The 23,668-nt window shown below is 42.5% G+C and overlaps 1 protein-coding gene across 1 annotated transcript in view; it reads right to left on the bottom strand.

Moving 5' to 3' along the window:
• Nucleotides 1-8,683, bottom strand: part of COL19A1 (collagen type XIX alpha 1 chain) — a 412,517-nt gene extending 403,834 nt beyond the window's left edge. Inside the window, exon 1 of the mRNA XM_070377142.1 lies at nucleotides 8,593-8,683. Coding sequence (XP_070233243.1) covers nucleotides 8,593-8,683 — 91 coding nt within the window. The remainder of the gene's footprint in view (nucleotides 1-8,592) is intronic.
• Between the last annotated feature and the right edge of the window lie 14,985 nt (nucleotides 8,684-23,668).

Genomic DNA, 23,668 nt, shown 5'->3' with positions numbered 1-23,668 from the left:
TCAAGAGTCTTCTCCAACACCACAGTTCAAAAGCATCAATTCTTCAGTGCTCAGCTTTCTTCACAGTCCAACTTTCACATCCATACGTGACCACAGGAAAAACCATAGCCTTGACTAGACGGACCTTTGTTGGCAAAGTAATGTCTCTGCTTTTGAGTATGCTATCTAGGTTGGTCATATAAACTTTAGAATTCCATTTATATGAAGTTCAAGAGATTGTATGACTTATCTATATCAGAGTACTGGTTACCTTGGTAGGGTGTCAGCTGGGATGGGATCCAGGAAAGTCTTCTGGGGTTCTGGAAAGTTCTATAATAGGATCTGAGAGGCAGTTTCACAGGTGTGTAAATACATTATGCAAAAATTCACTGCACTGTGCACCTAAGATTTGTGGACCTTTGTGTGAGTAATACCTCAACAGAGTGAGGAAAACAGCTTGTCTTTGAGAAAGCACTGTAAGCTAAAATAATTTTTATAAAACAAAACACCAAAATTGTGATCAAATTTTTTACAATGACTTTGAATGACTGTATGACTGTTGTAAATGAGGTTAACTTTAAGTTCTTCACAATGTATATAGGGAGACTCCAACAGATGATTGGCAAGCACACATCCAGACTATGGAAGGAACTTCCTACTATGATGCATTGGTAATGACTGGAAGGTATGTCAGCTTATTGCCAAGTTGGAAACAGTATATATCTTATTTAAATTCTTCTGCGGACTTAATGAATATATGATGATGCCAAGATAATACCCCTGTCACTTTGAAGTAAATAAAATTGAACATTTCCAATAATATTTATGAAAATGCTTTTCACTAAAGTCTTCAGTTTATAAAATTCAAATACAGCTTTATATCTCTAGTATATGTGCTCTGTTATGAAAAGCTAAACAAAAAAATGAAAACTAAATGTTAATTTAAGTGAAGTAAGTCAGACAAAGACAAATATCATGATATCACTTCATATGTGGAATCTAAAAATATGATACAAAGGAGCATATTTACAAAACAGAATTGACCCACAAACATAGAAAACAAACTTCTACAGTTACCAACAGGGAAAGTTGGGGAAAGATAAATTAGAAGTTTCGGATTCATATATACACACTGCTGCTGCTGCTAAGTCGCTTCAGTCGTGTGCGACTCTGTGCAGCCCCATAGACTGCAGCCCACCAGGCTCCCCCATCCCTGGGATTCTCCAGGCAAAAACACTGGAGTGGGTTGCCATTTCCTTCTCCAATGCATGAAAGGGAAAAGTGAAAGTGAAGTCGCTCAGTCGTGTCCGACTCTTAGCGACCCCATGTACTGCAGCCCACCAGGCTCCTCCGTCCATGGGATTTTCCAGGCAAGAGTACTGGAGTGGGGATACACACACTACTATATATAAAATGGAAAAACAACAAAGACCTACTATATAGCACAGAGAACTATACTGCACCTTTATAATAACCTATAATGGAAAAGAATCTGAAAAGAATATATATATATATATATGTTTATATATATATATATGTATTTTCTGTACACCTGAAACTAACACAATATTGTAAGTCAACTATATTTCTGTTGAAAATAAAACAACTAAATGTTAATTCCTTGGGTGTAAGACTCAAGGTACAATAAGCTGAATGCATGGGTCTCATTGTTCATTGCATAAAAAAGGCAATACAATATAAGTAGATATAAAAAATTGGATATGTTAATTTCTTTAAGCAATGATACATTTTAATACAAAGTAAATCATACTTTTGGGGTAAATGTGCATGTATCTTGAAGAACTACTTATAAGACCCACATATCCAAGCATCCTGTCAGATAGGAGAATTTAGGCAGGGGTAGCATTTCAAATGAAGGCAATGGCAACCCACTCCAGTACTCTTGCCTGGAAAATCCCATGGATGGAGGAACCTGGTAGGCTGCAGTCCATGGGGTCGCTAGGAGTCTGACACGACTGAGCGACTTCACTTTCACTTTTCACTTTTATGCATTGGAGAAAGAAATGGCAACCCACTCCAGTGTTCTTGCCTGGAGAATCCCAGGGACGGGGGAGCCTGGTGGGCTACAGTCTATGGGGTCGCACAGAGTCAGACACGACTGAAGCGACTTAGCAGCAGCAGCAGCAGCAGCAGCATTTCCAAGGCTCGTGGTAACCTTTCAAAAGTAATTACTAAAAATTCACCACAAAGATGCACTACTTGGGGGCCCTTAATCAACAGACCTTTCCAAATATTAACGCAGAAGTCTTGTCAGATTTAAGATGCTGTCGGTGACTGTCAGACCCCCTTTCCGCCTGACTTAGCTTGAAGGACCCGGGCAGTTCATAGGGTTGGAAGGATACCGCAAGGGGATAAAGCACCAGACAGGAAGGCTAGGTCAGATTTGGGAAAGATTATCTGATTTCATCGAGACTATCTACAAAAATTACATATATTTTAAAAAGATTTTTATCCTTCTCTTCCTCTAAAAATTAGAAACCTGAGGGCCCGAGAACAAGTCATTTAAGAGAAGTTATGTGACTTCCCCCCAGATTACACAGTGACTTGATGGCAGTGATGAAATAAAACTCATTTCCCATAGTCCTGCTTTTCCCCCTGTATTGTACATGCTTCTCAAAATCACATTCCAAACAAACAGTACCTATGATATTCTCTTTATTTAGTAGAAATGTATTTTGTCCTTGCTCTCAGTTTGAAACATGTGCTTGAAAAAAATCACTTGTTGCCTTAATCTCTAAATCCTTCTCCTTGTTCTCACCTGCTGACTTGGCCTCCTATTCAACTGGTAAGCGTTCTAGTCCAGAAACTAGATCACATGCCTTTCGAAACATATTTTTCCTATCACTGCTCTGGTCTTTCCACGCCCACTTATATGTAAAAGTCGTCGGTTTGGTATTCATGAAAGGCAGTTTGTATTCCTTCTTTCTCCTCTCAAATAGCACAGGGAAGGAAGGGATTACATGGGAGCAACGTGTGCGACGAGAGCAGGGAAGGAGGGCATCAGCTGCCTCCTGAGAAACTGCAACAGGTCTCTCTCTTGTCTGTTTTGACTGCTTTATTTTTTCTATTTCTTCATATCCTCAGGAGTACACATACTGTGTTATGGAATTGTGTGTGTTAGTTGCTTAGTCGTGTCTGACTCTTTGCAACCCCATAGACCGCAGCCCAACCAGGCCCCTCTGTCCATGGGATTCTCCAGGCAAGAACACTGGAGTGGGTTGCCACCTCCTTCTCCAAAAGGAACTATAGAAAGAAAGAAAGTGAAGTCGCTCAGGCGTGTCCGACTCTTTGTGACCCCATGGATTGTAGCCTACCAGGCTCCTCCATCCGTGGAATTTTCCAGGCAAGAGAACTGGAGTGGGTTGCCATTTCCTTCTCCAGTATTATGGAATTACTACCTCTATAATCACAGTTAAGTCTGTCTAGTTTCACAGGCGTTCTGTTTACCACTCTTCTTTTTTATTGAGGTATAGTTGATGTACGTTATATGTTTCAAGTGTACAACACAGTTGTATAATTTTAAAAGCTTATACTCCATTTATAGTTATTATAAAATATTGGCTATATTCCAAGTGCCAATGCTTATACTTGTAGCATATTTTATACATAATAGCTTGTACCTTTTAATCTCCTACCCCTATATTACCCCCTCTCTCTTCCACTGGTAACTGTTAGCTGGTTCTCCACATCTGTGGGTCTGTTTCTTTTTTGTTACATTCAGTAGTTCATTTTGCTTTCTAGATTCCGTCTTTCTCTGTCTGGCTTCCCAGGTGGCGCAGTGGTAAAGAATCTGCCTGCCAATGCAGAAGATGCAGGTTTGATCCCTGGGTCAGGAAGATTCCCCAGAGAAGGAAATGGAAACTGGCTCCAGTATTACTGCCTGGAGAATCCCATGGACAGAGGAGCCTGGCAGGCTACAGTCCATGGGGCATATCATTTAGCATAATACCCTCCAAGTTCACCCATGTTGCTGCAAATGGCAAAATTTCATTCCTTTTTATGGCTGAGTGTTCCACTGTGTGTGTGCTTGTGTGTGTGTACCTGCTTTATCCTTTATTCTTTATCCATTGATGGACACTTAGGCTACTTCCAAATCTTGGCTACTGTAAACAATGCTGCTATGAATATTGAGGTGCATGTATCTTTTCAAATTAGTGAGGTTTTTTTCACATATATACCCAGGTGTGGAATTGTTGGGTCACGCGGTAGCTCTGTTTTTAGTTTTTTGAGGAACCTCCACACAGTTTTCCACAACAACTGCAACAAGTTACATTCCCACCAACAGTGTACAAAGAGTCCCTTTTCCCCACACCCTCGCCAGTGTTCGTCAACTGTGGTCTCTTTGGGGGCACCCATTCTGACAGGCCTTACTCTTGTTGTCTAACATGTGTTGAGGAACATTGTTCTCTTTACCTCTACTGACAAAACTCACAACACGACATTTGTCTCAGGATTACAATTGAGAAGGTGAACAGCAGTTTACCACAGACATAGAACTAGCTTGTATTCTTTTCATCCTGCTCCTGCTGCTGCTAAGTCGCTTCAGTCGTGTCCGACTGTGTGTGACCCCATAGACGGCAGCCCACCAGGCTCCCCCATCCCTGGGATTCTCCAGGCAAGAACACTGAAGTGGGTAAAATGTATCAAAATAAGAACTTTCAGGTGCTTTTCATTTTTTTTTAAGGCTGACAGACTCCCTATTGACAGAGGCCTTTCTTTTGATTGTTACTAGTTGTCCTTAGGACCCCTGTACACTATATTTTGCTGCTACTGCTGCTAAGTCGCTTCATTCGTGTCCAATTGTGTCACCCCAGAGACAGCAGCCCACTAGGCTCCTCTGTCCCTGGGATTCTCCAGGCAAGAAGACTGGAGTGGGGTTGCTATTTCCTCCTCCAGGGGATCTTCCTGACCCAGGGACAGAACCAGTGTCTGCTACTTCTCCTGCACTGGCGGGTGGGTTCTTTACTACTAGCGCCTGGTGGCTCAGAGGGTAAAGAATCCGCCTGCAGTGTGGGAGACCCAAGTTTGATCCTGGGGTTGGGAAGATCCCCTGGAGAAGGGAAAAGCTACCCATTCCAGTATCCTTGCCTGGAGAATTCCATGGGCAGAGGAGCCTGGCAGGCTACAGTCCATAAGGTTGCAAGGAGTTGGACACGGATGAAGCCACTTAGCACAGCACATCACAGAGCCAACTGAGAAGCTCCTAGATTAAGGAGAGTGGAAGATAAAGAGGAACCATATGATACATAAGCTTCTATCATAGAGGAAATTTTTAAGAAAGTGATTAAAGGCAGTCTGGAGCTAATGCATGCAATATATATTTGTTAATACAAGTTTCTTCCCCACCGTTTTTTGACAACTGAGCTGAAATGGCCACATTCAAATTGTTTATCTGCTGTGTGAAAACACTCAAGTATGTCTTATAATCTCAACATAATGGTAACACTGACCAAGTATATGAAACCACTAATTCTGAATAGCTTCAGGATTTTAATTTTCAAGGTGTTATTGAATCTCTCTGTATTATTCTTGATTCTATCTCAACTGGGCCAATATTGCAAGTAACCTTTAAGTACTCCACTGAGTTCAGTAAAGCAATTAAAAGACTCGAATTATCCTTCGTATATTTAAGTTTAACAGCAGACTGTTGACAACTTCACAGACTCCAGAGTTGAAATCCTAGCCTCTCCCTCAGATTTGTTATATTTTATTTTTAGCTGTAATCACTTCCCTCCGGTAAATGGTTAGTGACCACACACACAGGTCTGCACATGAGGAAACTAAAAAGGGAATCTTGCGTGTGAATCAGACACACAAGACACGAGAAGAGCCCCTGTCAGGCCAGGCTCGGAATGTCATCCTCTCCAGTAATCCTCATGACAGGCTGTGCTGACGTTTTCAATTAATGCAAATGATACTTTCAATCAAGTAACTTCAACGGCAGGTTTAGGGTGAGTTGTTTCACGAGCACCTCCTACCAGACAATCTAATAAAATCAACTTTTCATCTTTAGTCATTTCCCTCCATGCTTCAAGTTACATAAAGCTTACTAGACTTTTGATTAACTTGGAATTCACACCCAGGAAACTCTTTCAGAAAGATTAATGTGGTAGAGTAAATTGAGCCAGAACATATGCATTCCAATTTCCCCATATACAGTAAACCTGATTAAAGAATTGGGATAGCAACGTACAGGAGCATCACATTCAGGGAAATCCCAAGGTGGCGGAGCTTCAGTTCTGCAAGATGATTACCTTCTGGAGATCCACAGCGAACAGTACTCTATTATACACATAGAAGTGTGGGGCTCCCTGGTGGTTCAGTGGTAAAGAATCTGCCTGCCAATGCAGGAGACATGGGTTCGACCCCTGATCCAGGAAGATCCCACATGCCGCGGAGCAAGAGCTCCGTGCACTGCAACTACTGAGTTTGTGCTCTGGAGCCCATGAGCTGCAGCTACTGAGCCCACGTGCCACAAGTACTGAAGCCCGTGCGCCCTGGAGCCTGAGCTCCGCAGCAAGAGAAACCTCTGCAATGAGGGGCTCGTGCACTGCAACTGCGGCACGGTTCCCACTAGCCACAACTAGGAAAAACCCTTTGTAGCAACGAAAACCCAGCAGAGTCAACAATCAATAAGTAATAATACATTTTAAAAATAAATAAATGGAAGGTCAGATCAGCTATAAAAATAAAGAAATGTCTTATCAGGGTAGAGCTCATGTTAAATGTTCTTACCCCTCCAAAAAGAGTTATTGAAGTGTAAATTAACAAGTAAACAAATAAAAAATAAAAGGAACCTGGTACAAGATAACCAGCTGAGGAAAAAAGAGACAATTATCAAAAAGGCGAGTGTTTCTTTATTTCCCTAAAACACGGGGCATTAGATTCACCTGGGAAGCTGGTTAAAAATGCCAATTACTGAATTCCGCCCCAGGCTGCCTTGCATCATAGGTGTCTCTGGAGTGGGACCGGGGAATCAATACTCCAGATGATCCTTATTCACACTAAAACTGGAAAACCATTTGGGTAGATCCTTCAGATCATCATCAGGAACACTTATTACACACTAGCATGTGCCTGGAAACTGATGCACTCTCCTTTCTAGCCAAAAAAGTCCTATCCCCTCTGATTAAGTAATTACTTGCATTACCTGCTATGTCTCTTAAAATGAAGAGACATTAAAAAAATTCAGGAAAGTTGCAACATTATCAGAATAAACTCCCTGCCCTATGTACTATTTTTTGCCATGAGTCATTCCTGATTTTTCTGATAAAAGAAAGTGTTTCCCCCACCCCAAAAACGTATGAGAGCCACAGGATATGTTTGGTATGGTGTTAGCATATTCAAACTCCCATGTAGATTATTTTATGAAATGTACCTCCTGCCAAATTAGTGAAAAATCATAAAGACTTACAAAATGTTCAAGAGACTCAGATGTGTTATATCTTTATAAGAGATTGTTATAAAAGTCTCAAAAGTCTCTACTGGGGTGTGTTATAAACCTGTATATACCTTGTTAGCCAAAATTCTGAAAGAAATATTCAAAAGAATAAGCACAAGGCAACTCACACTCTCAGGACATATCATCATATGTGACTATTGTCAGAATTCATCATGTGTGGTCATTTGCACAGAAGGCAAGTCAAAGCTTCTTTTTGTTTAACAAATGGCCTTTCAGTGGGTCTAGTTAAACTTTATAATATAGAATGCATGTAGTTCAGTAACTTACACATACTCAATGTTCAAGAAAAGGTTTCCAAATTAGCCACTTGATCATGTTTAAAAATCAGAGATGGAAATAACTGTTTCAAATTGCCTTCAAGTCCTTTGGAAATATTTATGAGGTTGATAATTTAACAATTGCATGTAAATATTAGGGCTTCCCTGATGGCTCAGTGGTAAAGAATTAACCTGTCAAGGCAGGAGTAGTGGGTTCGATTCCTCGGTTAGGAAGATCCCCTGGAGAAGGAAATGGCAACCCATTCCAGTATTCTTGCCTGGGAAATCCCATGGAAGCGGAGCCTGGCGGACTACAGTCCATGTGGTTGCAAAAGAATCGGACACAACGAAGCCACTAAATAACAACAATTATCTATTTAGGTCAAAAAGTGCTCTCAAGACTGTTATTTTCCTGTTCACTTCATCTCAGACACTACAAAACTGACATATAATTAAGCTACATTTCTTTTTCTATTTTAGTCTGTTTTCACTTTTCCCTAATTAACATTAGATACATCCCTTAATACTAACTGGGAATGAGTTTCCATATTATAATCTGAATAATTTAAGTAACATCATTTAAAGGTGAAAGGGAGAAATAGACACATGGATGCAAAATGCATACTTATATTTATAAATATCAATGAGATAAACAAAAGCTATTTAGACTAATACATACATTGAAAAATGTAAATTTAGGCATTCTCAATGTGTGACTTGAAGGTCAATGGGGAAAACAATAAATTCTTATCTATTTGTTACTTGTAGATTTAATCTATGTCCTCTTTAACCATAAGATTTATTTTCATAATTTTTTAAAAATAAAGACTATAAATAACATTTGAAGACTGGACACAAAGGTGACCTGGATACCTGGCTTGTCTCTGCTCATCACGGAAGCGGAAGCAGGAAGCAGGAACGCTGCTGCCCAGAGCCAAAGCCTCCAAGAGCCAGCGAGCCTCATGGCGCCTCTGAACCATGGGAACCAGTGGCCACAGATCTGCAACAGAACAGAATGTCTGAATTGAGCTAGTGTATGCAGTTCCTTTCATTATCATCCCCAGAAAATCCTCAGCACCAAGGAGAACACAAGAGATTTTCACATTATATATAATTATGTAATTGGATATCTGATTATATATAATTTGCTGTTGCTGTTCAGTCACTCAGGCACATCAGACTCTTTGAGACCTCATGGACTGCAGCATGCCAGGCTTCCCTGTTCACCACCATCTCCTGGAACTTGTTCAAACTCATGTCCATTGAGTCAGTGATGCCATCCAACCATCTCATCCTCTGTGGTCCCCTTCTCCTCCTGCCTTCAATCTTTCCCAGAATCAGGGTCTTTTCTAATGAGTCAGCCCTTCGCATCAGGTGGCCAAAGTATTGAAGCTTCAGCTTCAGTATCAGTCCTTCCAATGAATATTCGGGGTTAATTTCCTTTAAGATTGACTGGTTTGATCTCCCTACAGTCCAAGGGACTCTCAATAGGCTTCTCCGACACCACAGTTCAAAAGCATCAATTCTTCGGTGCTCAGCCTTCTTTAAGGTCCAGCTCTCACATCCATACATGATACTGAAAAGGCCTTAGCTTTGACTAGATAGAACTTTGTTGGAAAAGTAATGTCTCTGCTTTTTAATATGCTGTCTACATTTGTCATAGTTTTTCTTATAATTAGATACTATATATTAATGTAGACTTTATTATGCATGAGAAAGCTCTGAAAATATTTTCAGATTAGTTCCTATTTATTAATGTCCATACACCCTCTTATTTCTCTTCTTTGAAATCTTTTTAAAACCACACCACGTATACAATGATTTGTATATATATATCTTTATTGGGGGTGGTGGCAGGGGAGCTTCCCTGGCAGCTCAGATGATAAAGAATCTGACTGCAGTGCAGGAGACCTGGGTTTGATCCCTCGGTCAGGAAGATCTCCTGGAGAAGGAAACGGCTACCCATGCCAATATTCTTGCCTGGAGAATTCCAGGACAGCGGAGCCTTTAATCCTAGTAAAACACAAATATTGAAATTTACCATTGTAACCATTTTTAAAAGTATAGTTCAATGCCATTAAGTACTTCACATTGTATATTCACCGCCACCATCTATAACTTTTCATCTTGCAAAACTGAAACTCTGTATCTATGAAACAATAGCTCATCATTTCTCCCACCCCCAGCCCCTGGCAACCGCCGTTCTGTTTTCTGTCTCTACTAATCTGACTGCCCTAAATCACATATATGGGGAATCATGCTGTACTTATCTTTTTGTGACTTTATTTCACCTGGAGTAATGTCCTCATAGCATGTGTCCTCATGTCATAGCATATGTCAGTATTTTCTTCCTTTTTAAGGCTGAATAACATTCCACTCTATGTACATACCACAGTTTGTTTATCCATTCCTCCACTGAGAGACACTGGGTGCTCCCATCCTTTAGCTATTGTGAATAATCCCGCTATGAACATGAATGTGCAAAAATCTGTTCAAGTCCCTGCTTTCGATTTGGGTACATACTCAGAAAGGGTCATATGATAATTCTAATTTTCTGAGGAACTCCCATACTGTTTTCCTTAGCAGCTGCAACATTTTACATTTCCACCAACAGGGAACCATGGTCTAATTTCTCCAGTCCTTGCTAACATTATTAGTTTCTGGTTTTTTGCTTTGTTTCTTTTCTTTTTTTAATTTTTTTAAATAGCAGTCATCCTAATGGGTGTAAAATGGTATCTCATTGTGGTTTTCATTTTCATTTTCCTAAGGATTAGTGATTTGAACATCTTTTATCTGATATTTGTATATCTTCTTTAGATAAATGTCTACCTAAATCCTTTGCCCATTTTTTAATCTGTTTTTCTTGTTTTTTGTTTTTGTTGCATTGTAGAAATTCTTTGTATATTTTGGAAATTAATCCCTTATCAGACATGCGTGTTTGCTCAGTCACTTCAGTCATGTTCAACTCTTTGTGACCCCATAGACTGTAGCCAGCCAGGCTCCTCTGCTCATGGGATTTTCCCAGCAAGAATACTGGAGTGGGTTGCTATGCCCTTTTCTAGGGGATCTTCCTGACTGAGGGATTGAACTCACATTTCCTGCATTGCCACCAGAGAAGCCCCCTTATCAGTCATAATGATTTGCAAACATTTTCTTCCATGTTGTAGATTATCTTTTCACTCTGTTAATTGCGTCCTTTGCTACAGAGAAGGTTGTTTTTTTTTTTTTCATGTAGTTTAATTTATCTGTTTTTTTTTTTTTTCTTTTTCTTTTCTTGCCTGTCCTTTAGGGCTTCCTTTGTGGCTCAACTGGAAAAGAATCTGCCTGCAATGCAGGAGACCTGGGTTCAATCCCTGGGATGGGAAGATCCCCCGGAGAAGGGAAAGGCCACTCACTCCAGTATTCCAGCCTGGAGAATTCCACAGACTCTACAATCGATGGGGTTGCAAAGAGTTGGACATAACTGAGTGATTTTCACTCGGCCTGTCCTTTTGGTCATATGATTTATATTTTAAAAGTAGAATTATATTTTTCACAATTTTTTTTCTCTTCTGAATAGTAATCTTTCCTTCTATTTAAAGAAAAACAAAGGATATATGTAATGCCTATCTCATCTGAGCCTGACTTGGCATCATTTTTAACTTTAGTTGTTACCTCTCATAATTGTTTGTCTTTCTGATGTAGGTTACTACTTTGTACATACCACAATAAAAATTTTAATAAAACAAATCCCTGTAATGAAAAACATAAACGTTACTTAAGCTATTTTTTTATATTGAAGTAACTAACATGGAAACATGAACCGGACATGGAACAACAGACTGGCTCAAAACTGGGAAAGGGGTACATCAGGGCCTCTTATTATCACTCTTCTTTAACTTCTATGCAGAGCACACCACATGAAATGCCGGGCTGCAATCCAGATTGCAGAGAGAAATATCAATAACCTCAGATGTGCAGATGACACCACTCTCATGGCAGAAAGCGAAGAGGAAACAAAGAGCCTCTTGATGAAAGTGAAAGAGGAGAGTGAAAATGCTGACTTAAAACTCATCATTCAAAAAATGAAGATCATAGCATCCCATCCCATCCCTTCATGCATAGGGGAAACAATGGAAACAGTGACAGACGTTATTTTCTTGCGCTCCAAAATCACTGCAGACGGTGACTGCAGCCATGAAATTAAAATACACTTGCTCCCTGGAAGAAAAGCAATGACAAACCTAGACAGCGTATTAAAAAGCAGAGACATCACTTTGCTTTGTCGTCATTGTCTAGTCACCCAGTTGTGTCTGACTCTTGCAACCCCATAGACTGTAGCCCACCAGGCTCCTCTGTCCATTGGATTCTCCAGGCAAGAACACTGGAGTGGGTTGCCATTGCCTTCTTACTTTGCTTACAAAGGTCCATATAAGCAAAGCTATGGTTTTACTAGTAGTCATGTATGTATGTGAGAGCTGGACAATAAAAAAGGCTGAGCGCCGAAGAACTGATGCCTTCGAACTGTGGTGCTAGAGAAGACTCTTGACAGCAAGGAAATCAAACCAGTCAGTCCTAAAGGAAATCAACCCTGAATATCATTGGAAGGACTGATGCTGAAGCTGAAGCTCCTGCTTTGGCCACTTGATGGAAGAGCCAACTCATTGGAAAAGATCCTGATGCTGGGAAAGACTGAAGGCAGGAGAAGGGGACGACACAGGATGAGATGGTTGGATGGCATCACTGACTCAATGGACTTGGGTTTAAGCAAACTCTGGGAGATAGTGAAGGACAGGGAATCCTGGCATGCTTTAGTCCAAGGGGTCTCAAAGAGTCAGACTCGACAGAGTGACTGAACAACAACAAAAACATGGAAACAGACTGCAAGTAAAAATATAATGGCCCTCTCAGTATATTTAATTGCAGTATTATTAGAATAGCTATTGTAAGAGTTTTAAGTATACAAATCATATTATACCATTTTTGCCATAATTCAAAGTTTGCTGCTGCTGCTGCTGCTGCTGCTGCTAAGTCACTTTAGTCGTGTCCGACTCTGTGTGACCCCATAGACGGCAGCCCACCAGGCTCCGCCGTCCCTGGGATTCTCCAGGCAAGAACACTGGAGTGGGTTGCCATTTCCTTCTCCAATGCATGAAAGTGAAAAGTGAAAGTGAAGTCCCTCAGTCGTGTCTGACTCTTCACGACCCCATGGACTGCAGCCTACCAGGATCCTCCGTCCATGGGATTTTCCAGGCAGGAGTACTGGAGTGGGGTGCCATTTCCTTCTCCAAATTCAAAGTTTATTCAAGTCAAATAGAAAAGAATGCATGACACTAAAGGCTAGATGTTGTCAATAGACACTCTTTAGGAAAAAAAAAAACTAAAGCCACCATCTTTGATATTCTGCCTGTGCCAAATACCTAGATTAGCATTTTAAAATTAATTCAAGATTTAGATATTTCTGCATGAATAGCTAGAAGCAGTAATTTCAATATGAAAACCACATGTGTGGTTCTAAAAATCAAACAGCTGGTTTTATGCTTATTTCTTTTGAACTCTTTCATCCATCTACGGTCATAATCCTCATATGACTTTACAAACTTATCCCAGCTATTATTTCAAGTCAGTTGGTAGCTGTTAAAACAGTTTTATTTCAAATAAATGAGCTCACAAATATTGATCTCAACTTCAGAGATATGCTTGATTGTTTGCATTTTTAACCAAAGTGATTTTTATGAGTTGATAAATTAGCAGTGTAGTACAGTGTTTAAAACTTCATGCCTAGGCTCTGCCTGGTTATGGACACTATGTAATTTCATCAAGACTTCATTTATCCATCTGAAAACTGAGAATAATTCTACAACTATATCACTTAATACATGGAGAAAGCATATCACAGGGCACTGAACACAGTAAGTGTTCAACAAAGTTTCTGCTATTATAATTGTTTTACTCCACATATGCATAAGTAACAAGTGAAAATTTATGATTATATTTATCTATTCAGCCTGAGATTGACAGCAATAACTGAAGAATGGAGAAGTGCCAAAGCATCCTAAAAATCTATGTTCATTGAAGCTTTGGTCCCTGTTTCAGGAACAAAGAAGCAGAGAGCTATAGGCGTAAGCATATGAGTTCAATCTTGGGGTTTCCCAAAATATTCGAGTCACTTGGAGGATAACAGTACTTAATTTCAATCTCACTTATTCAAAATGTTTGAAGAATAGACGTTATATTTAGTTGGCTAAATGTTCTAGTTACTAAAGAATTGCCGTTCCACCACTCTATTGAAATGTTTCTGGCCAAGTTCACCAAAAACTTGAAAGAAGAATCCTTTTCTCCCGGTGTCTTAACTCCACCAGCTGACCCCTCCCTCCTTGAAACCCTCCCTTCTCATCAGCCTCCCTCCCTCGCCTTTGCTGGTATTCCATCTAAATCCCCTTCTCAGATTTTTTTTTCTACCTGATTTCTTAATGATGGTATCTGTGGGAGTCTGAGGGTATCTGAATGGTGGTATCTTGCTCTCCTCTCTCTTTATAATGTCTCCTTAGGTCATCTTACCGATTCTCTCTGCTTTAAGCAGTATCTGTCAGATAATGAATCTAAAATTCACGGCTCCAGTCTAGCCTTCTTCTCTGAACTTTGGATTATGCATCCAGCCACCCACTCCGTAGTCTCTCTCAGACATCACACAAGCATCTATATATATCTAACACCAAACTAAATGCTTGCTTCTTGACTATGCTCTTCCTCGCCTCCATAATTCACCCTCATCAAGACGCTCCAATGAGAATCCTAAGCATTCTTCTGCCTTCCCTACTGCCGTCTCACGCACCCCCATCCAACAAGGGGCATCAGTGCTACTCCAAACACCTCTGAGAGCCACACACTGCTGTCTGCGCCTCTGCCGCTTGCCTGGCTCAGATTGCCCTGATGAAGACTCCTCCCCAGCCTCCTCACTATCCCCCTCCACTACAGGCTCCTGAGCAGGTTTGCTCTCTACACAGCGCTGGAGAGCGTTCCTTAACATCAAAGTCAGATCACGTCACTGCCCATCTCAAGCCCTTTCACGGTTTCCCATCAAATTTGGAGGGCTTCCCTGGTGGCTCGGGAGTGAAGAATCCACTTGCAATGCAGGAGATGTAGCAGGAGCTGTGGGCTTGATCCATGGATGGGGAAGATCCCCTGGAGAAGGAAATGGCAACCCACTCTAGTATTCTTGCCTGGAGAATTCCATGGACAGCTCAAGGGGTCTCAAAAGAGTCAGACATGGCTTAGCAAGTAAATAATAGTGGTCAAACTTGGAATGTAATCCAGAAGCCTTCCTATGGCCTAGAAGGAAGCCCCGATTAACCACCTCTCCAGCTGATGTCCTGTACCTCAAATTCCTTGACTTTTTCTAACTTCAGGGCCTTTGCACGTGCTATTTCCTCATGCAGGAATGTGTTGGGTCCTGTTCATCCTGCATCTTTCAGTTTAAATATTATTATGCGGAAGAGCCCTTTCCTGACCAATAGATGCTCTGGCCCTGCTATTCTCGAGCTCAGACTCTTCTGTCTGTACCCAAGTTTATTGCCCTCACTCTACTCTAAACTCCTTCAGGGCAGGGACTAAGTGTCTTGTCCATCACTATATCTTGGTGCCGAGCATAGTACCTGGAAAAGCGGAGCCTCAATAGATATTCTTTGAGTTCAAAAGTACTGGAAACTGCCAACTTGCAAATCTTGAGACACAGTGAATTACACTTAACATTTTAATCTCTATTAACAATAACTGAATATTTTATAATTATTAAGGCATTTCAGAATCTTACGCTATTTCAAGGGTTATTATACTGTGCATCATTCCTTTTTGTATGCTTTTAATGTGTTTGCTGTTGGGGGTTTCTGTTATTCCAGTCTTGATTAGAGATGTACTCCACTCAGCCAGGAAGATTTGAAGAAACTTTTTATCAAGGTCTCAAAATGAATCCTTGTACACTTAGACACACACACACACCTTTCCTAGATCCTAACCCTTTGCTGCAGGCAATTCTGAGGTCGACTCCAATACAGTTCTCAAGGGCACAGCCCCCTCTGAGGTTTTCCTGGCCCTCTCCCCCAGTTCCTCCCCACTCCTCAGACTGTTCCTTGCTGTCCTCCACCCACCTGTGGGGCCTTTCCTGGATCTCTCAATTCTGGGCTGTGCTGCCATCCAAAGGTCGCCTTCCTCATTGAAACTTGCCTATTTTCTCTGCTGTCCCCTCAGACCCCAGCCTGCTGACTATCAAGATAGTTTCACAAATGCATTTAGGCCAATGTTATCATAGTTGAATGTGTTACTCTTCCAAGGTTAAGATTTAAACTTTAATTTTCAATATAATGTTTTAGTGATCGAGTGATTTCCCCAAATCACTTTTTTTCAAACTTGTACAAAGATGGCTTTTGATGCATTTTAAGAAAGATATGGAGATTACTGGTCAGATACATGGTCTTGTTTTCTGAAGCAGAATTTCTTTTTTTTTTTTAGAATTTCTTATATATATGTTATTTTATTTAATACTCATAATTAGTTGAGAGCCAGGCATGCTGGCTCTTAACATTAGCGGGTGTAAGGCAAAAAATCTATATTCCATATGTCTAAATGTTTAAAAGTCAAAACTAAAGCTAATAAAACTGATAAGAAATGTGTGTTTCCTCCTTTCCTCTTAGCACATATTTCATGAAGACTAAAAGTCAAGGCCACGTTTAGAACTGAACAGAGCATGCTGCAAGGATGCGCTGGCCTCTGGCCTGGACCAAAGCTCCCGCTACATTGTTCCCTGTTCCTGCCTCCACACCATTCACTTCATGGCAAATAGATGGGGAAAATGAGGAAACAGGGTCAGATTTCCTTGTCTTGGGCTCCAAAATCACTGCAGACGGTGACTGCAGCCACGAAAGTAAAAGACGCTTGCTCCTTGGAAGTAAAGCTACGACGAAACTACACAGTGTATTAAAAAAGAGAGACATCACTTTGCCGACAAAGGTCTGTATGGTCAAAGCTATGGTTTTTCCAGTAGTCGTGTACGGATGTTGAGGGTTGGTCTATAAAAAAAGCTGGGCTCTGGTACTGGAGAAGACTCTTGAGAGCCCCTTGAACTGCAAGGAGATGAAACCAGTCCATCCTACAGGAAATCAATACTGAATATTCATTGCAAGGACTGGTGCTGAAGTTAAAGCTCCAATACTTTGGCCACCTGATAAGAGCTGACTCACTGGAAGAGACCCTAATGCTGGGAAAGATTAAGGGCAGGAGGAGAAGGGGACGACAGAGGATGAGATGGTTCAATGGCATCACTGACTCAATGGACATGAGTTTGAGCAAGCTCTGGGAGAGAGTGAAGGAGGAAAGCCGGGCGTGCTGCAGTCCATGGGGTCACAAAGAGTTAGCGACTAATGACAACCTGGCTCCATCTGCACCACGAGGGGCTTCACTCACACGTGTGAGAACTCGCCAGAAAGCTGAGCTTTGTCTACGGCGCCTGCAGACGCCTCTCCTTGACTGCCCCTCTGGCCTACAAGTGTTCATACCAGTGCTTAGTCTGTCTCTGGGAAGGGGAACCCGAGGAGGAGGTTGCAAGATTCTGCAAGAGGACTGAAGGCCAGTTGGTCAGGGGATGCCAGGATCTTAGGCGCCTACAGCCTGGTCTAAAAGCTCTGGCTTTGGGTAAGGGCGGGGTCCCTGATCTCTGTGGACTCTTTCCCCTGAGAGCAGGTGCACAGACAGAGCAAGGCCATGTCAGAGCCTTCTAAAATGTAGGGTCCAGAGAAGGAATTTTCTTGCCTGGCACAGACATGAAACTTTAAATGTCATAGTGAGGCTCCCTGAGTCCAAGCCTAGGTTTGCTTAACTGGAAACCCTCTGCTGATATACCATGATGATTACTATCAGGATATGAGGCAGACCTATCACATCCCTATATGCTTCCTTCTCAGATTTTAGCTCATCTCCATCAAGATTCTAGCCAGACCCTTCAGTTTCTTCCCAGCACTGCAGAGTACCAACGTCACCACTGTACATGTGCTTAGCACAGGGCGTCTTGGGCAGACAACACTCTTGGAGACCAGGAGCCCTCGCACATCATCCAGACAGCCCTGCCTGCAGTGGATTTCTCACTGCCTTAACAGCAGAGAGATGGTGGCTGCCTGAAGGCTGGACTGTGACCTCCACCCACATCCCTTGTTCTCACTCTCCTTTGCCAACCAGAAATATTTGCAGAGATTGGTTGGGTTTAGGGAACTTTAAAAAGCCACTATCCTTTAAACATCCTTAATCCAGGTCTTGAAATCCTAGAAAGCAACTATTGAAACCAAGAACATTTGAACTAGGACATAGATTTTTTTTTAACTTCCTTATTAATCCATATTTGTGTACAGAGAGCACAAAGAAGATATGAGGAACACTGGGATATCTGAATCCTTCATCCCATCAACAGGATGAGGCCCTATACTATGTGCCTGTGGGGATACAGCAGTGAGCCAAACAGTCCCTGGGTCACTCTGATCAGGGAGATTGCAAGTAAACAAACTCTTAAATCCTCTTTGAGAAACAGACAGTAGGAAGCAAAGGAACACAGAATAAGTAGACAAAGTGATGGAAGGAACCTTGCTGGATAAGATGGTGAAGGACCGCTCTACAGGAAACCAAAGCCAAACTTCCTACAATGGAACATGAAAATTTTACTGTTGTTGTCATTGTTCAGTCCCTGAGACGTGTCTGACTCTTTGTGACCTCATGGACTGCAGCACAGCAGGCTCTCCTGTCCTTCACCATCTCCCAGAGTTTGCTCAAACTCATGTCCACTGAGTTGGTGATGCTATCTTAACCATCTCATCCTCTGCTGCCCCCTTCTCCTTTTGCCTTTAGTCTTTCCCAGCATCAGGGCCTTTTCCAATGAGTCAGCCCTTCACACATGGCAGCCAAAGTATTGGAGCTTCAGCATTAGTCCTTCCAGTGAATATTCAGGGTTGATTTCCTTCAGGATTGATTGATTTGTTCTCCTTGCAGCTCAAGGGACTCTCAAGAGTTTTCCACAGCACCACAATTCCAATTTTAGATGCTTTTACATCTAACAGTTAACGATGCTTGTTTTACATCTCTGAAATTTGGCTTTTGCTAAAGGTTTAAAGCATTAGATCTAACACCAAAATAGAAAATAATACAGCAAAGACAAGTGAAAGAAAAGAAACAAACAAAAAAAAAAAACAGAGGAGAAAATAGAAAGGGAACACTGATTCATTTTACATAGGCTGCTAAATGAGCAACACAATATTCTGACGTAAAAAAGCAGGCTTTGGACTTGCCTGGCAGTCCACTGGTTAAGGGAACTTCCTGCAGGAGGCTTGAGTTCAATTTCTGCCTTCTGCCCATACTTGTAGAGCAGCCAAAAAAAAGAAAAAGAAACCATGGCTGGATTTGTGAAATGACTGTGAGAACCCCTGTTTTCAAAGCATTCATTACAAAAAGAAATGCCATGTGAGTGGGGAGTGGGTTGATTTTTAAATCAAACCTTCCTGACTATCCTCCAGTGTGCCTATACATAACTCCACCAAGGAAATCTGGCCATACTGTTATGAAGAGACACATCTTGTAAATAAGCAAAAGCAACAGGTGTTACACATTTGTTCTTTTACCAATCTTTAGACTCTATCTTTAGTGAAGCTATAGTAGAGTCTATAACCTACTGTACAAAATTGGCTGGCAAGTCATGCCAATACAGTTAAAGTTCCAATTTCACAATAGCACACATACATACACACAAAAAATCCTTAAGAGCTTAGGACTCATTCTAGCTTATTTCATAATTTTGCTGTCGACTGTAGTCATGAAATTGAAGTGAGTTTGCAGAATGTACTCATGAAATTGAAGTGAGTTTGCAGAGTGTAGTCATGAAGTTGAAATGAGTTTGCAGAGGTCTTTTGCAGCCCTGGTAAAATTTCTGCCCTTCTTACATTTGAGGGAAACCTCTTGACATTTTTAATTACAAGCATCATCTTTAACCTAGGAATTCAAGTAAGAAATTTCAAAATCATCTTGAATTAATTCTTCATCCCTTGTATCAGATCTCTATCAAAGTCTATAAAGTCTACTTTCAAGACATTTTTTGAATGCATACCAAACTTCCCCATCCTCCCAACAGCTGCTTTAGTTCACATCCTCACCATTTTGATTCTGGAAAAGTATGATAGGCTTCAGTAATCTCCTCTCTTCCAGGCCTTTTCCCTGGAGCCCCATCACCCTACTGCTCAAGACTTCTATTTCTAAAGCAAAGACCTGGCTTTTGTGCTCTGCCATCTGAAAGTCTCCTAGTCCTTTCCACGCCTACTTCTCAGGGAGGCAGGCGCCCAGGGCTGTGTTACAGCTGGGCCTCAGCTCATCCGACCAGGCTCATGTCCTGCTGCTTCCTTCCAACGCACTCTATTCCATCAAACTATTCCCAGTTCCCAAAACGTTCCAGGCTTCTGAACATGCTGGAATGTTCTTCCAAGTTTTTCTCCATCTACTCTGCCTTCCACATGTATTTCACACTCTACGTCCTCTCTGAAGTCTGCAAGTCCCATCCTGGAGCTCATCACCTTGCAATCAACCAGAACTTAGGACCCAGCCCTGATTCAGCTTGGGCTACACTCCTTTGTGGTAACTTGTGGACATTCTATCTCCTCTCTGTACTGAATACCTTGAAGAAAGTAGACTGCATCTGATATCTGCATTTTGTTTCAACTTGGCATTTTATGGATCCTTATTTGATCAGTTTGTAGGATGAATATAGTCTAAGGCAATACATGTGGGCTAAAACTAAACAAATGAAAGGTTGAAACCAAGTAATAAATATATCCATATAGAGATTTAACAATTACAGCAATATATGGATAAAGTGAAGAGTTACAGAGAAGTAAAGAAAAAACTACTAAAAAGAAGGCTCAGTGAACATAATTTCAGTTATTAACCAGTGATATTTTACAATTTCAGTGAAACAAAAAAAAATACTTTAAACTTGTCTTCCTTTACTGAAAACATAGCCCCTGGTTCCTAATGTTTATATTTCTTAAAGCTGATCAACTCTATCACATTTTTTCAAAGTTCTGTGATTTCTCCTGTCACTTCAAAACTAGTGCCAACTTTCCAGGGGATCTCCAGGCCTAGGTTACCCTTCAGCAGGTTTAAGCAACTCTCTCCACCCTCAATAACTATTTCTTTTATTAACTCACTTCTCTGAACGACAGTTGTTGCCATCAACTTTCTAGATACTATTCTCAATTTGACTGTCATGACCAATCTAGATTTTGTCAGATTTTAATTCTCTAGCTCTGCCTGAAACAGGTATTTATATATCAGTGACTCAATGCCACTTCAAATTTTAAATAAATATATTAATGTTTGGGGGGGACTTTCCAGGTGGTACAGTGGTGAAGAATCCACCTGTCAATGCAGGAGATGCCAGAAATGCAGGTTGGATCCCTGATTGAGGAAGATCCCCTGGAGTAGGAAACCGAACCCACTCCAGTATTCTTGTCTGGAGAGTTCCACAGAAACGAGAGCCTGGGGGACTACAATCCATAGGTCGCAAAGAGTCAGACGTGACTAGCAGCTGAGCACAACTTTGCCTAATCCATCAACTTTTCTTGATGTTTCCATTTGGGAGCCTCTACCAACATTCTGATCAACTACTCTCGCCTCTCAAGATCATCTTTGATTTCTCCCAGAGAGAGATCAGAGGAGCCTGGGCCCCGAGGCCTGCGAGGATAAGACAGGCCTGGGGTTCCGCTCTGTTCTTTTTTTCAGTATCACCGTTGCATCTGCCGTCTTTGTACCATTTCCAAATGCAGTGTGCGGCTTCCTCACCTGGTTGTCTCACTCACGGCCTGCAGAGCCACACCCTGTGTGCCTCTGGCCTCTCCGGCCTCCCTTTAGTCTCTCCTGGGCAGGGGCTCTCTGCTGTCCTCATCTCAGGTTTCACTCCAGCTTGGACTCTCCATCTTACCAGGCAGATGACGGCTGGCCCCCACCTCTAAGCCTCCATGCATGCCTTTCCTTCTGACTGGAATGTCCTCTGCTCTATTCTGCTAAGCCTCCGTATTCTCTGCTGCTTTAACATATACTCCTCAAGGTGGCCCACCCCAAATATTTTTTTCCAGCATCCTCTTCAGGTTCTATATGAGCATCTTGCTAGCTCTATTTAGTTTCTACTCCTGCTAATTTTTCATTCTTCACTTGAATTTGTACTTATGATCCCAACTGGCCATACAACCATGGTTTCTATCTCTTTATCTTCTCCTGCCTTTAAGACGTCCATTCTGTGTACCCCTCAGGCCTTTCTGTCTGCTGGGGAAATAAATGAACTAAAATTGCAGCAGGAAAAAATTAAACTGAAGGACCTGAAAGTAGATGGGAATTTTTCATTTCTAGAGACTAGCAGGGGCTTCCATCTGTCTTAGGTGGTTTCCTTCCATGATGATGATTCAGGCACAGAGATAATGTCCCAACTGTGAGAGTAATCACATTGGGTTTTCTGTTACCTTTTTGCTCTTTCTCTGACCTTTTCTTACCAGGTTCAGGCTCTCTCCCCTGCTCCATGGTCCACCTTCTCCCTCCTTTCTCAGGAAACCCCACTTACGTTCCTGGCCACTTCTCACAGAAGCACCTACCTGTTAACTTTCTCCATTTTCTATCTCCCCAGGGAGAGAATGAACTTTCCACCCCTGAGGATCACTGTCTTCTTTCCCATTCAAAGAGAGATATTCCTGAGGAAGGGACTTTTAGGGGTGTTTCACAGCATCTGAGGACCTAAACATCTCCCTTCCAGCTCTGGATGCTCGTATCAAAGATCTCTACTTCGGGAGGGTCCCGTTGTCTCTCTATGGACCAGAAGGAGATGCTGAAAGACTCACTTAGTTAAGAGGTTATTTAAATCCCTTAAAGAACAACAGCGGCGCTCGTTTTGGGCAGAAGAAGCAACTTTGGTCGGTCCCTGTGTGTGTGTGTGTGTGTGTGTGTGTGTGTGTGTGTGTGTGTGTTTGTAAGGATGGGTGGGAAGGGGGCTGATGAAGAGGGTCTATCTCTATTATTGGGCAGATTTAAAATCCTTTTCCGCGTACGAACCATCCTCACATCTGGTTGCTCCGCAGCCTTCTCCTTCAGGCCAAAGAGGGAATCAGGTAGTCTTGGGATGGGGGTGGCGGGGAAGGCGGGGGGGTGTGAGCGGGAATGGAGGCACCGCAATGTATTCCATTAAGCTCCCAGTTCCCAGTCCCAGAGGACTCGCCGGTGCAATCCCGGGATGGCGCCCTTAACACTCCAGGCATCTGCAGGATACGGGGTCTCCCGCAGCCCGCGTCCCCTGCGGCTGGGTTCCGGAACCCGGCTCCTCGCATCCTCCCGCAGTTCGCGTCTCGGTGCCTCCGGGGCTGCCGCATCCCGGCCCGTCCCCGCGCCGGTCGGCCCACCGAGTCGCCTTCGCCGTAACCCTCTCGGGGCAGCTTTCGCTTCCAAGCCGAGCGCTCCGGATGAGCTGGGCTGCTCGCGGCCGCGGCCGGCTGGGTTCCGAGCCAACAAACTTCTCTCCGACTCCGCAGCGCGCGGGCGGCCGGCCGGAGCCGCGGGCTGCGCGACCATCGGGGCGCCGGGCCAGCGCTCCGGGACGAGCGGGCCCGGGGAGCCCAGCCCCGGGACCGCCCCCCCTCCACTCCCCCCGGCCGCGCCGCAGCCTTGAGAGCCGCGCTCGGAGAAGCAGCCGCAGGGCAGAACCGGTAACCGCGCGGGGAGCCGGCGCCGCAGCCCCGCGCCCCACAGTGTACGCCCCTTCACTGTCTCCTCGCTTTCTAGGCGGGGGACGTCTCTAGACAGAGATCAAACAAACAAACAAAAAAAGCTCTAACGGCACGGGTTTCTTTTGAGTGGATTTGTTTTCTGCGTTTCTCCCTGGAGATTTTTTTTTTTCCCCTTCTGTATT

Source organism: Bos mutus, chromosome 9 (assembly GCF_027580195.1).
Source record: "Bos mutus isolate GX-2022 chromosome 9, NWIPB_WYAK_1.1, whole genome shotgun sequence".
NCBI classification, from domain to species: domain Eukaryota; kingdom Metazoa; phylum Chordata; class Mammalia; order Artiodactyla; family Bovidae; genus Bos; species Bos mutus.
Note: the sequence above shows the minus strand (reverse complement) of the source record. Positions and strands in the feature narration are given on the sequence as shown.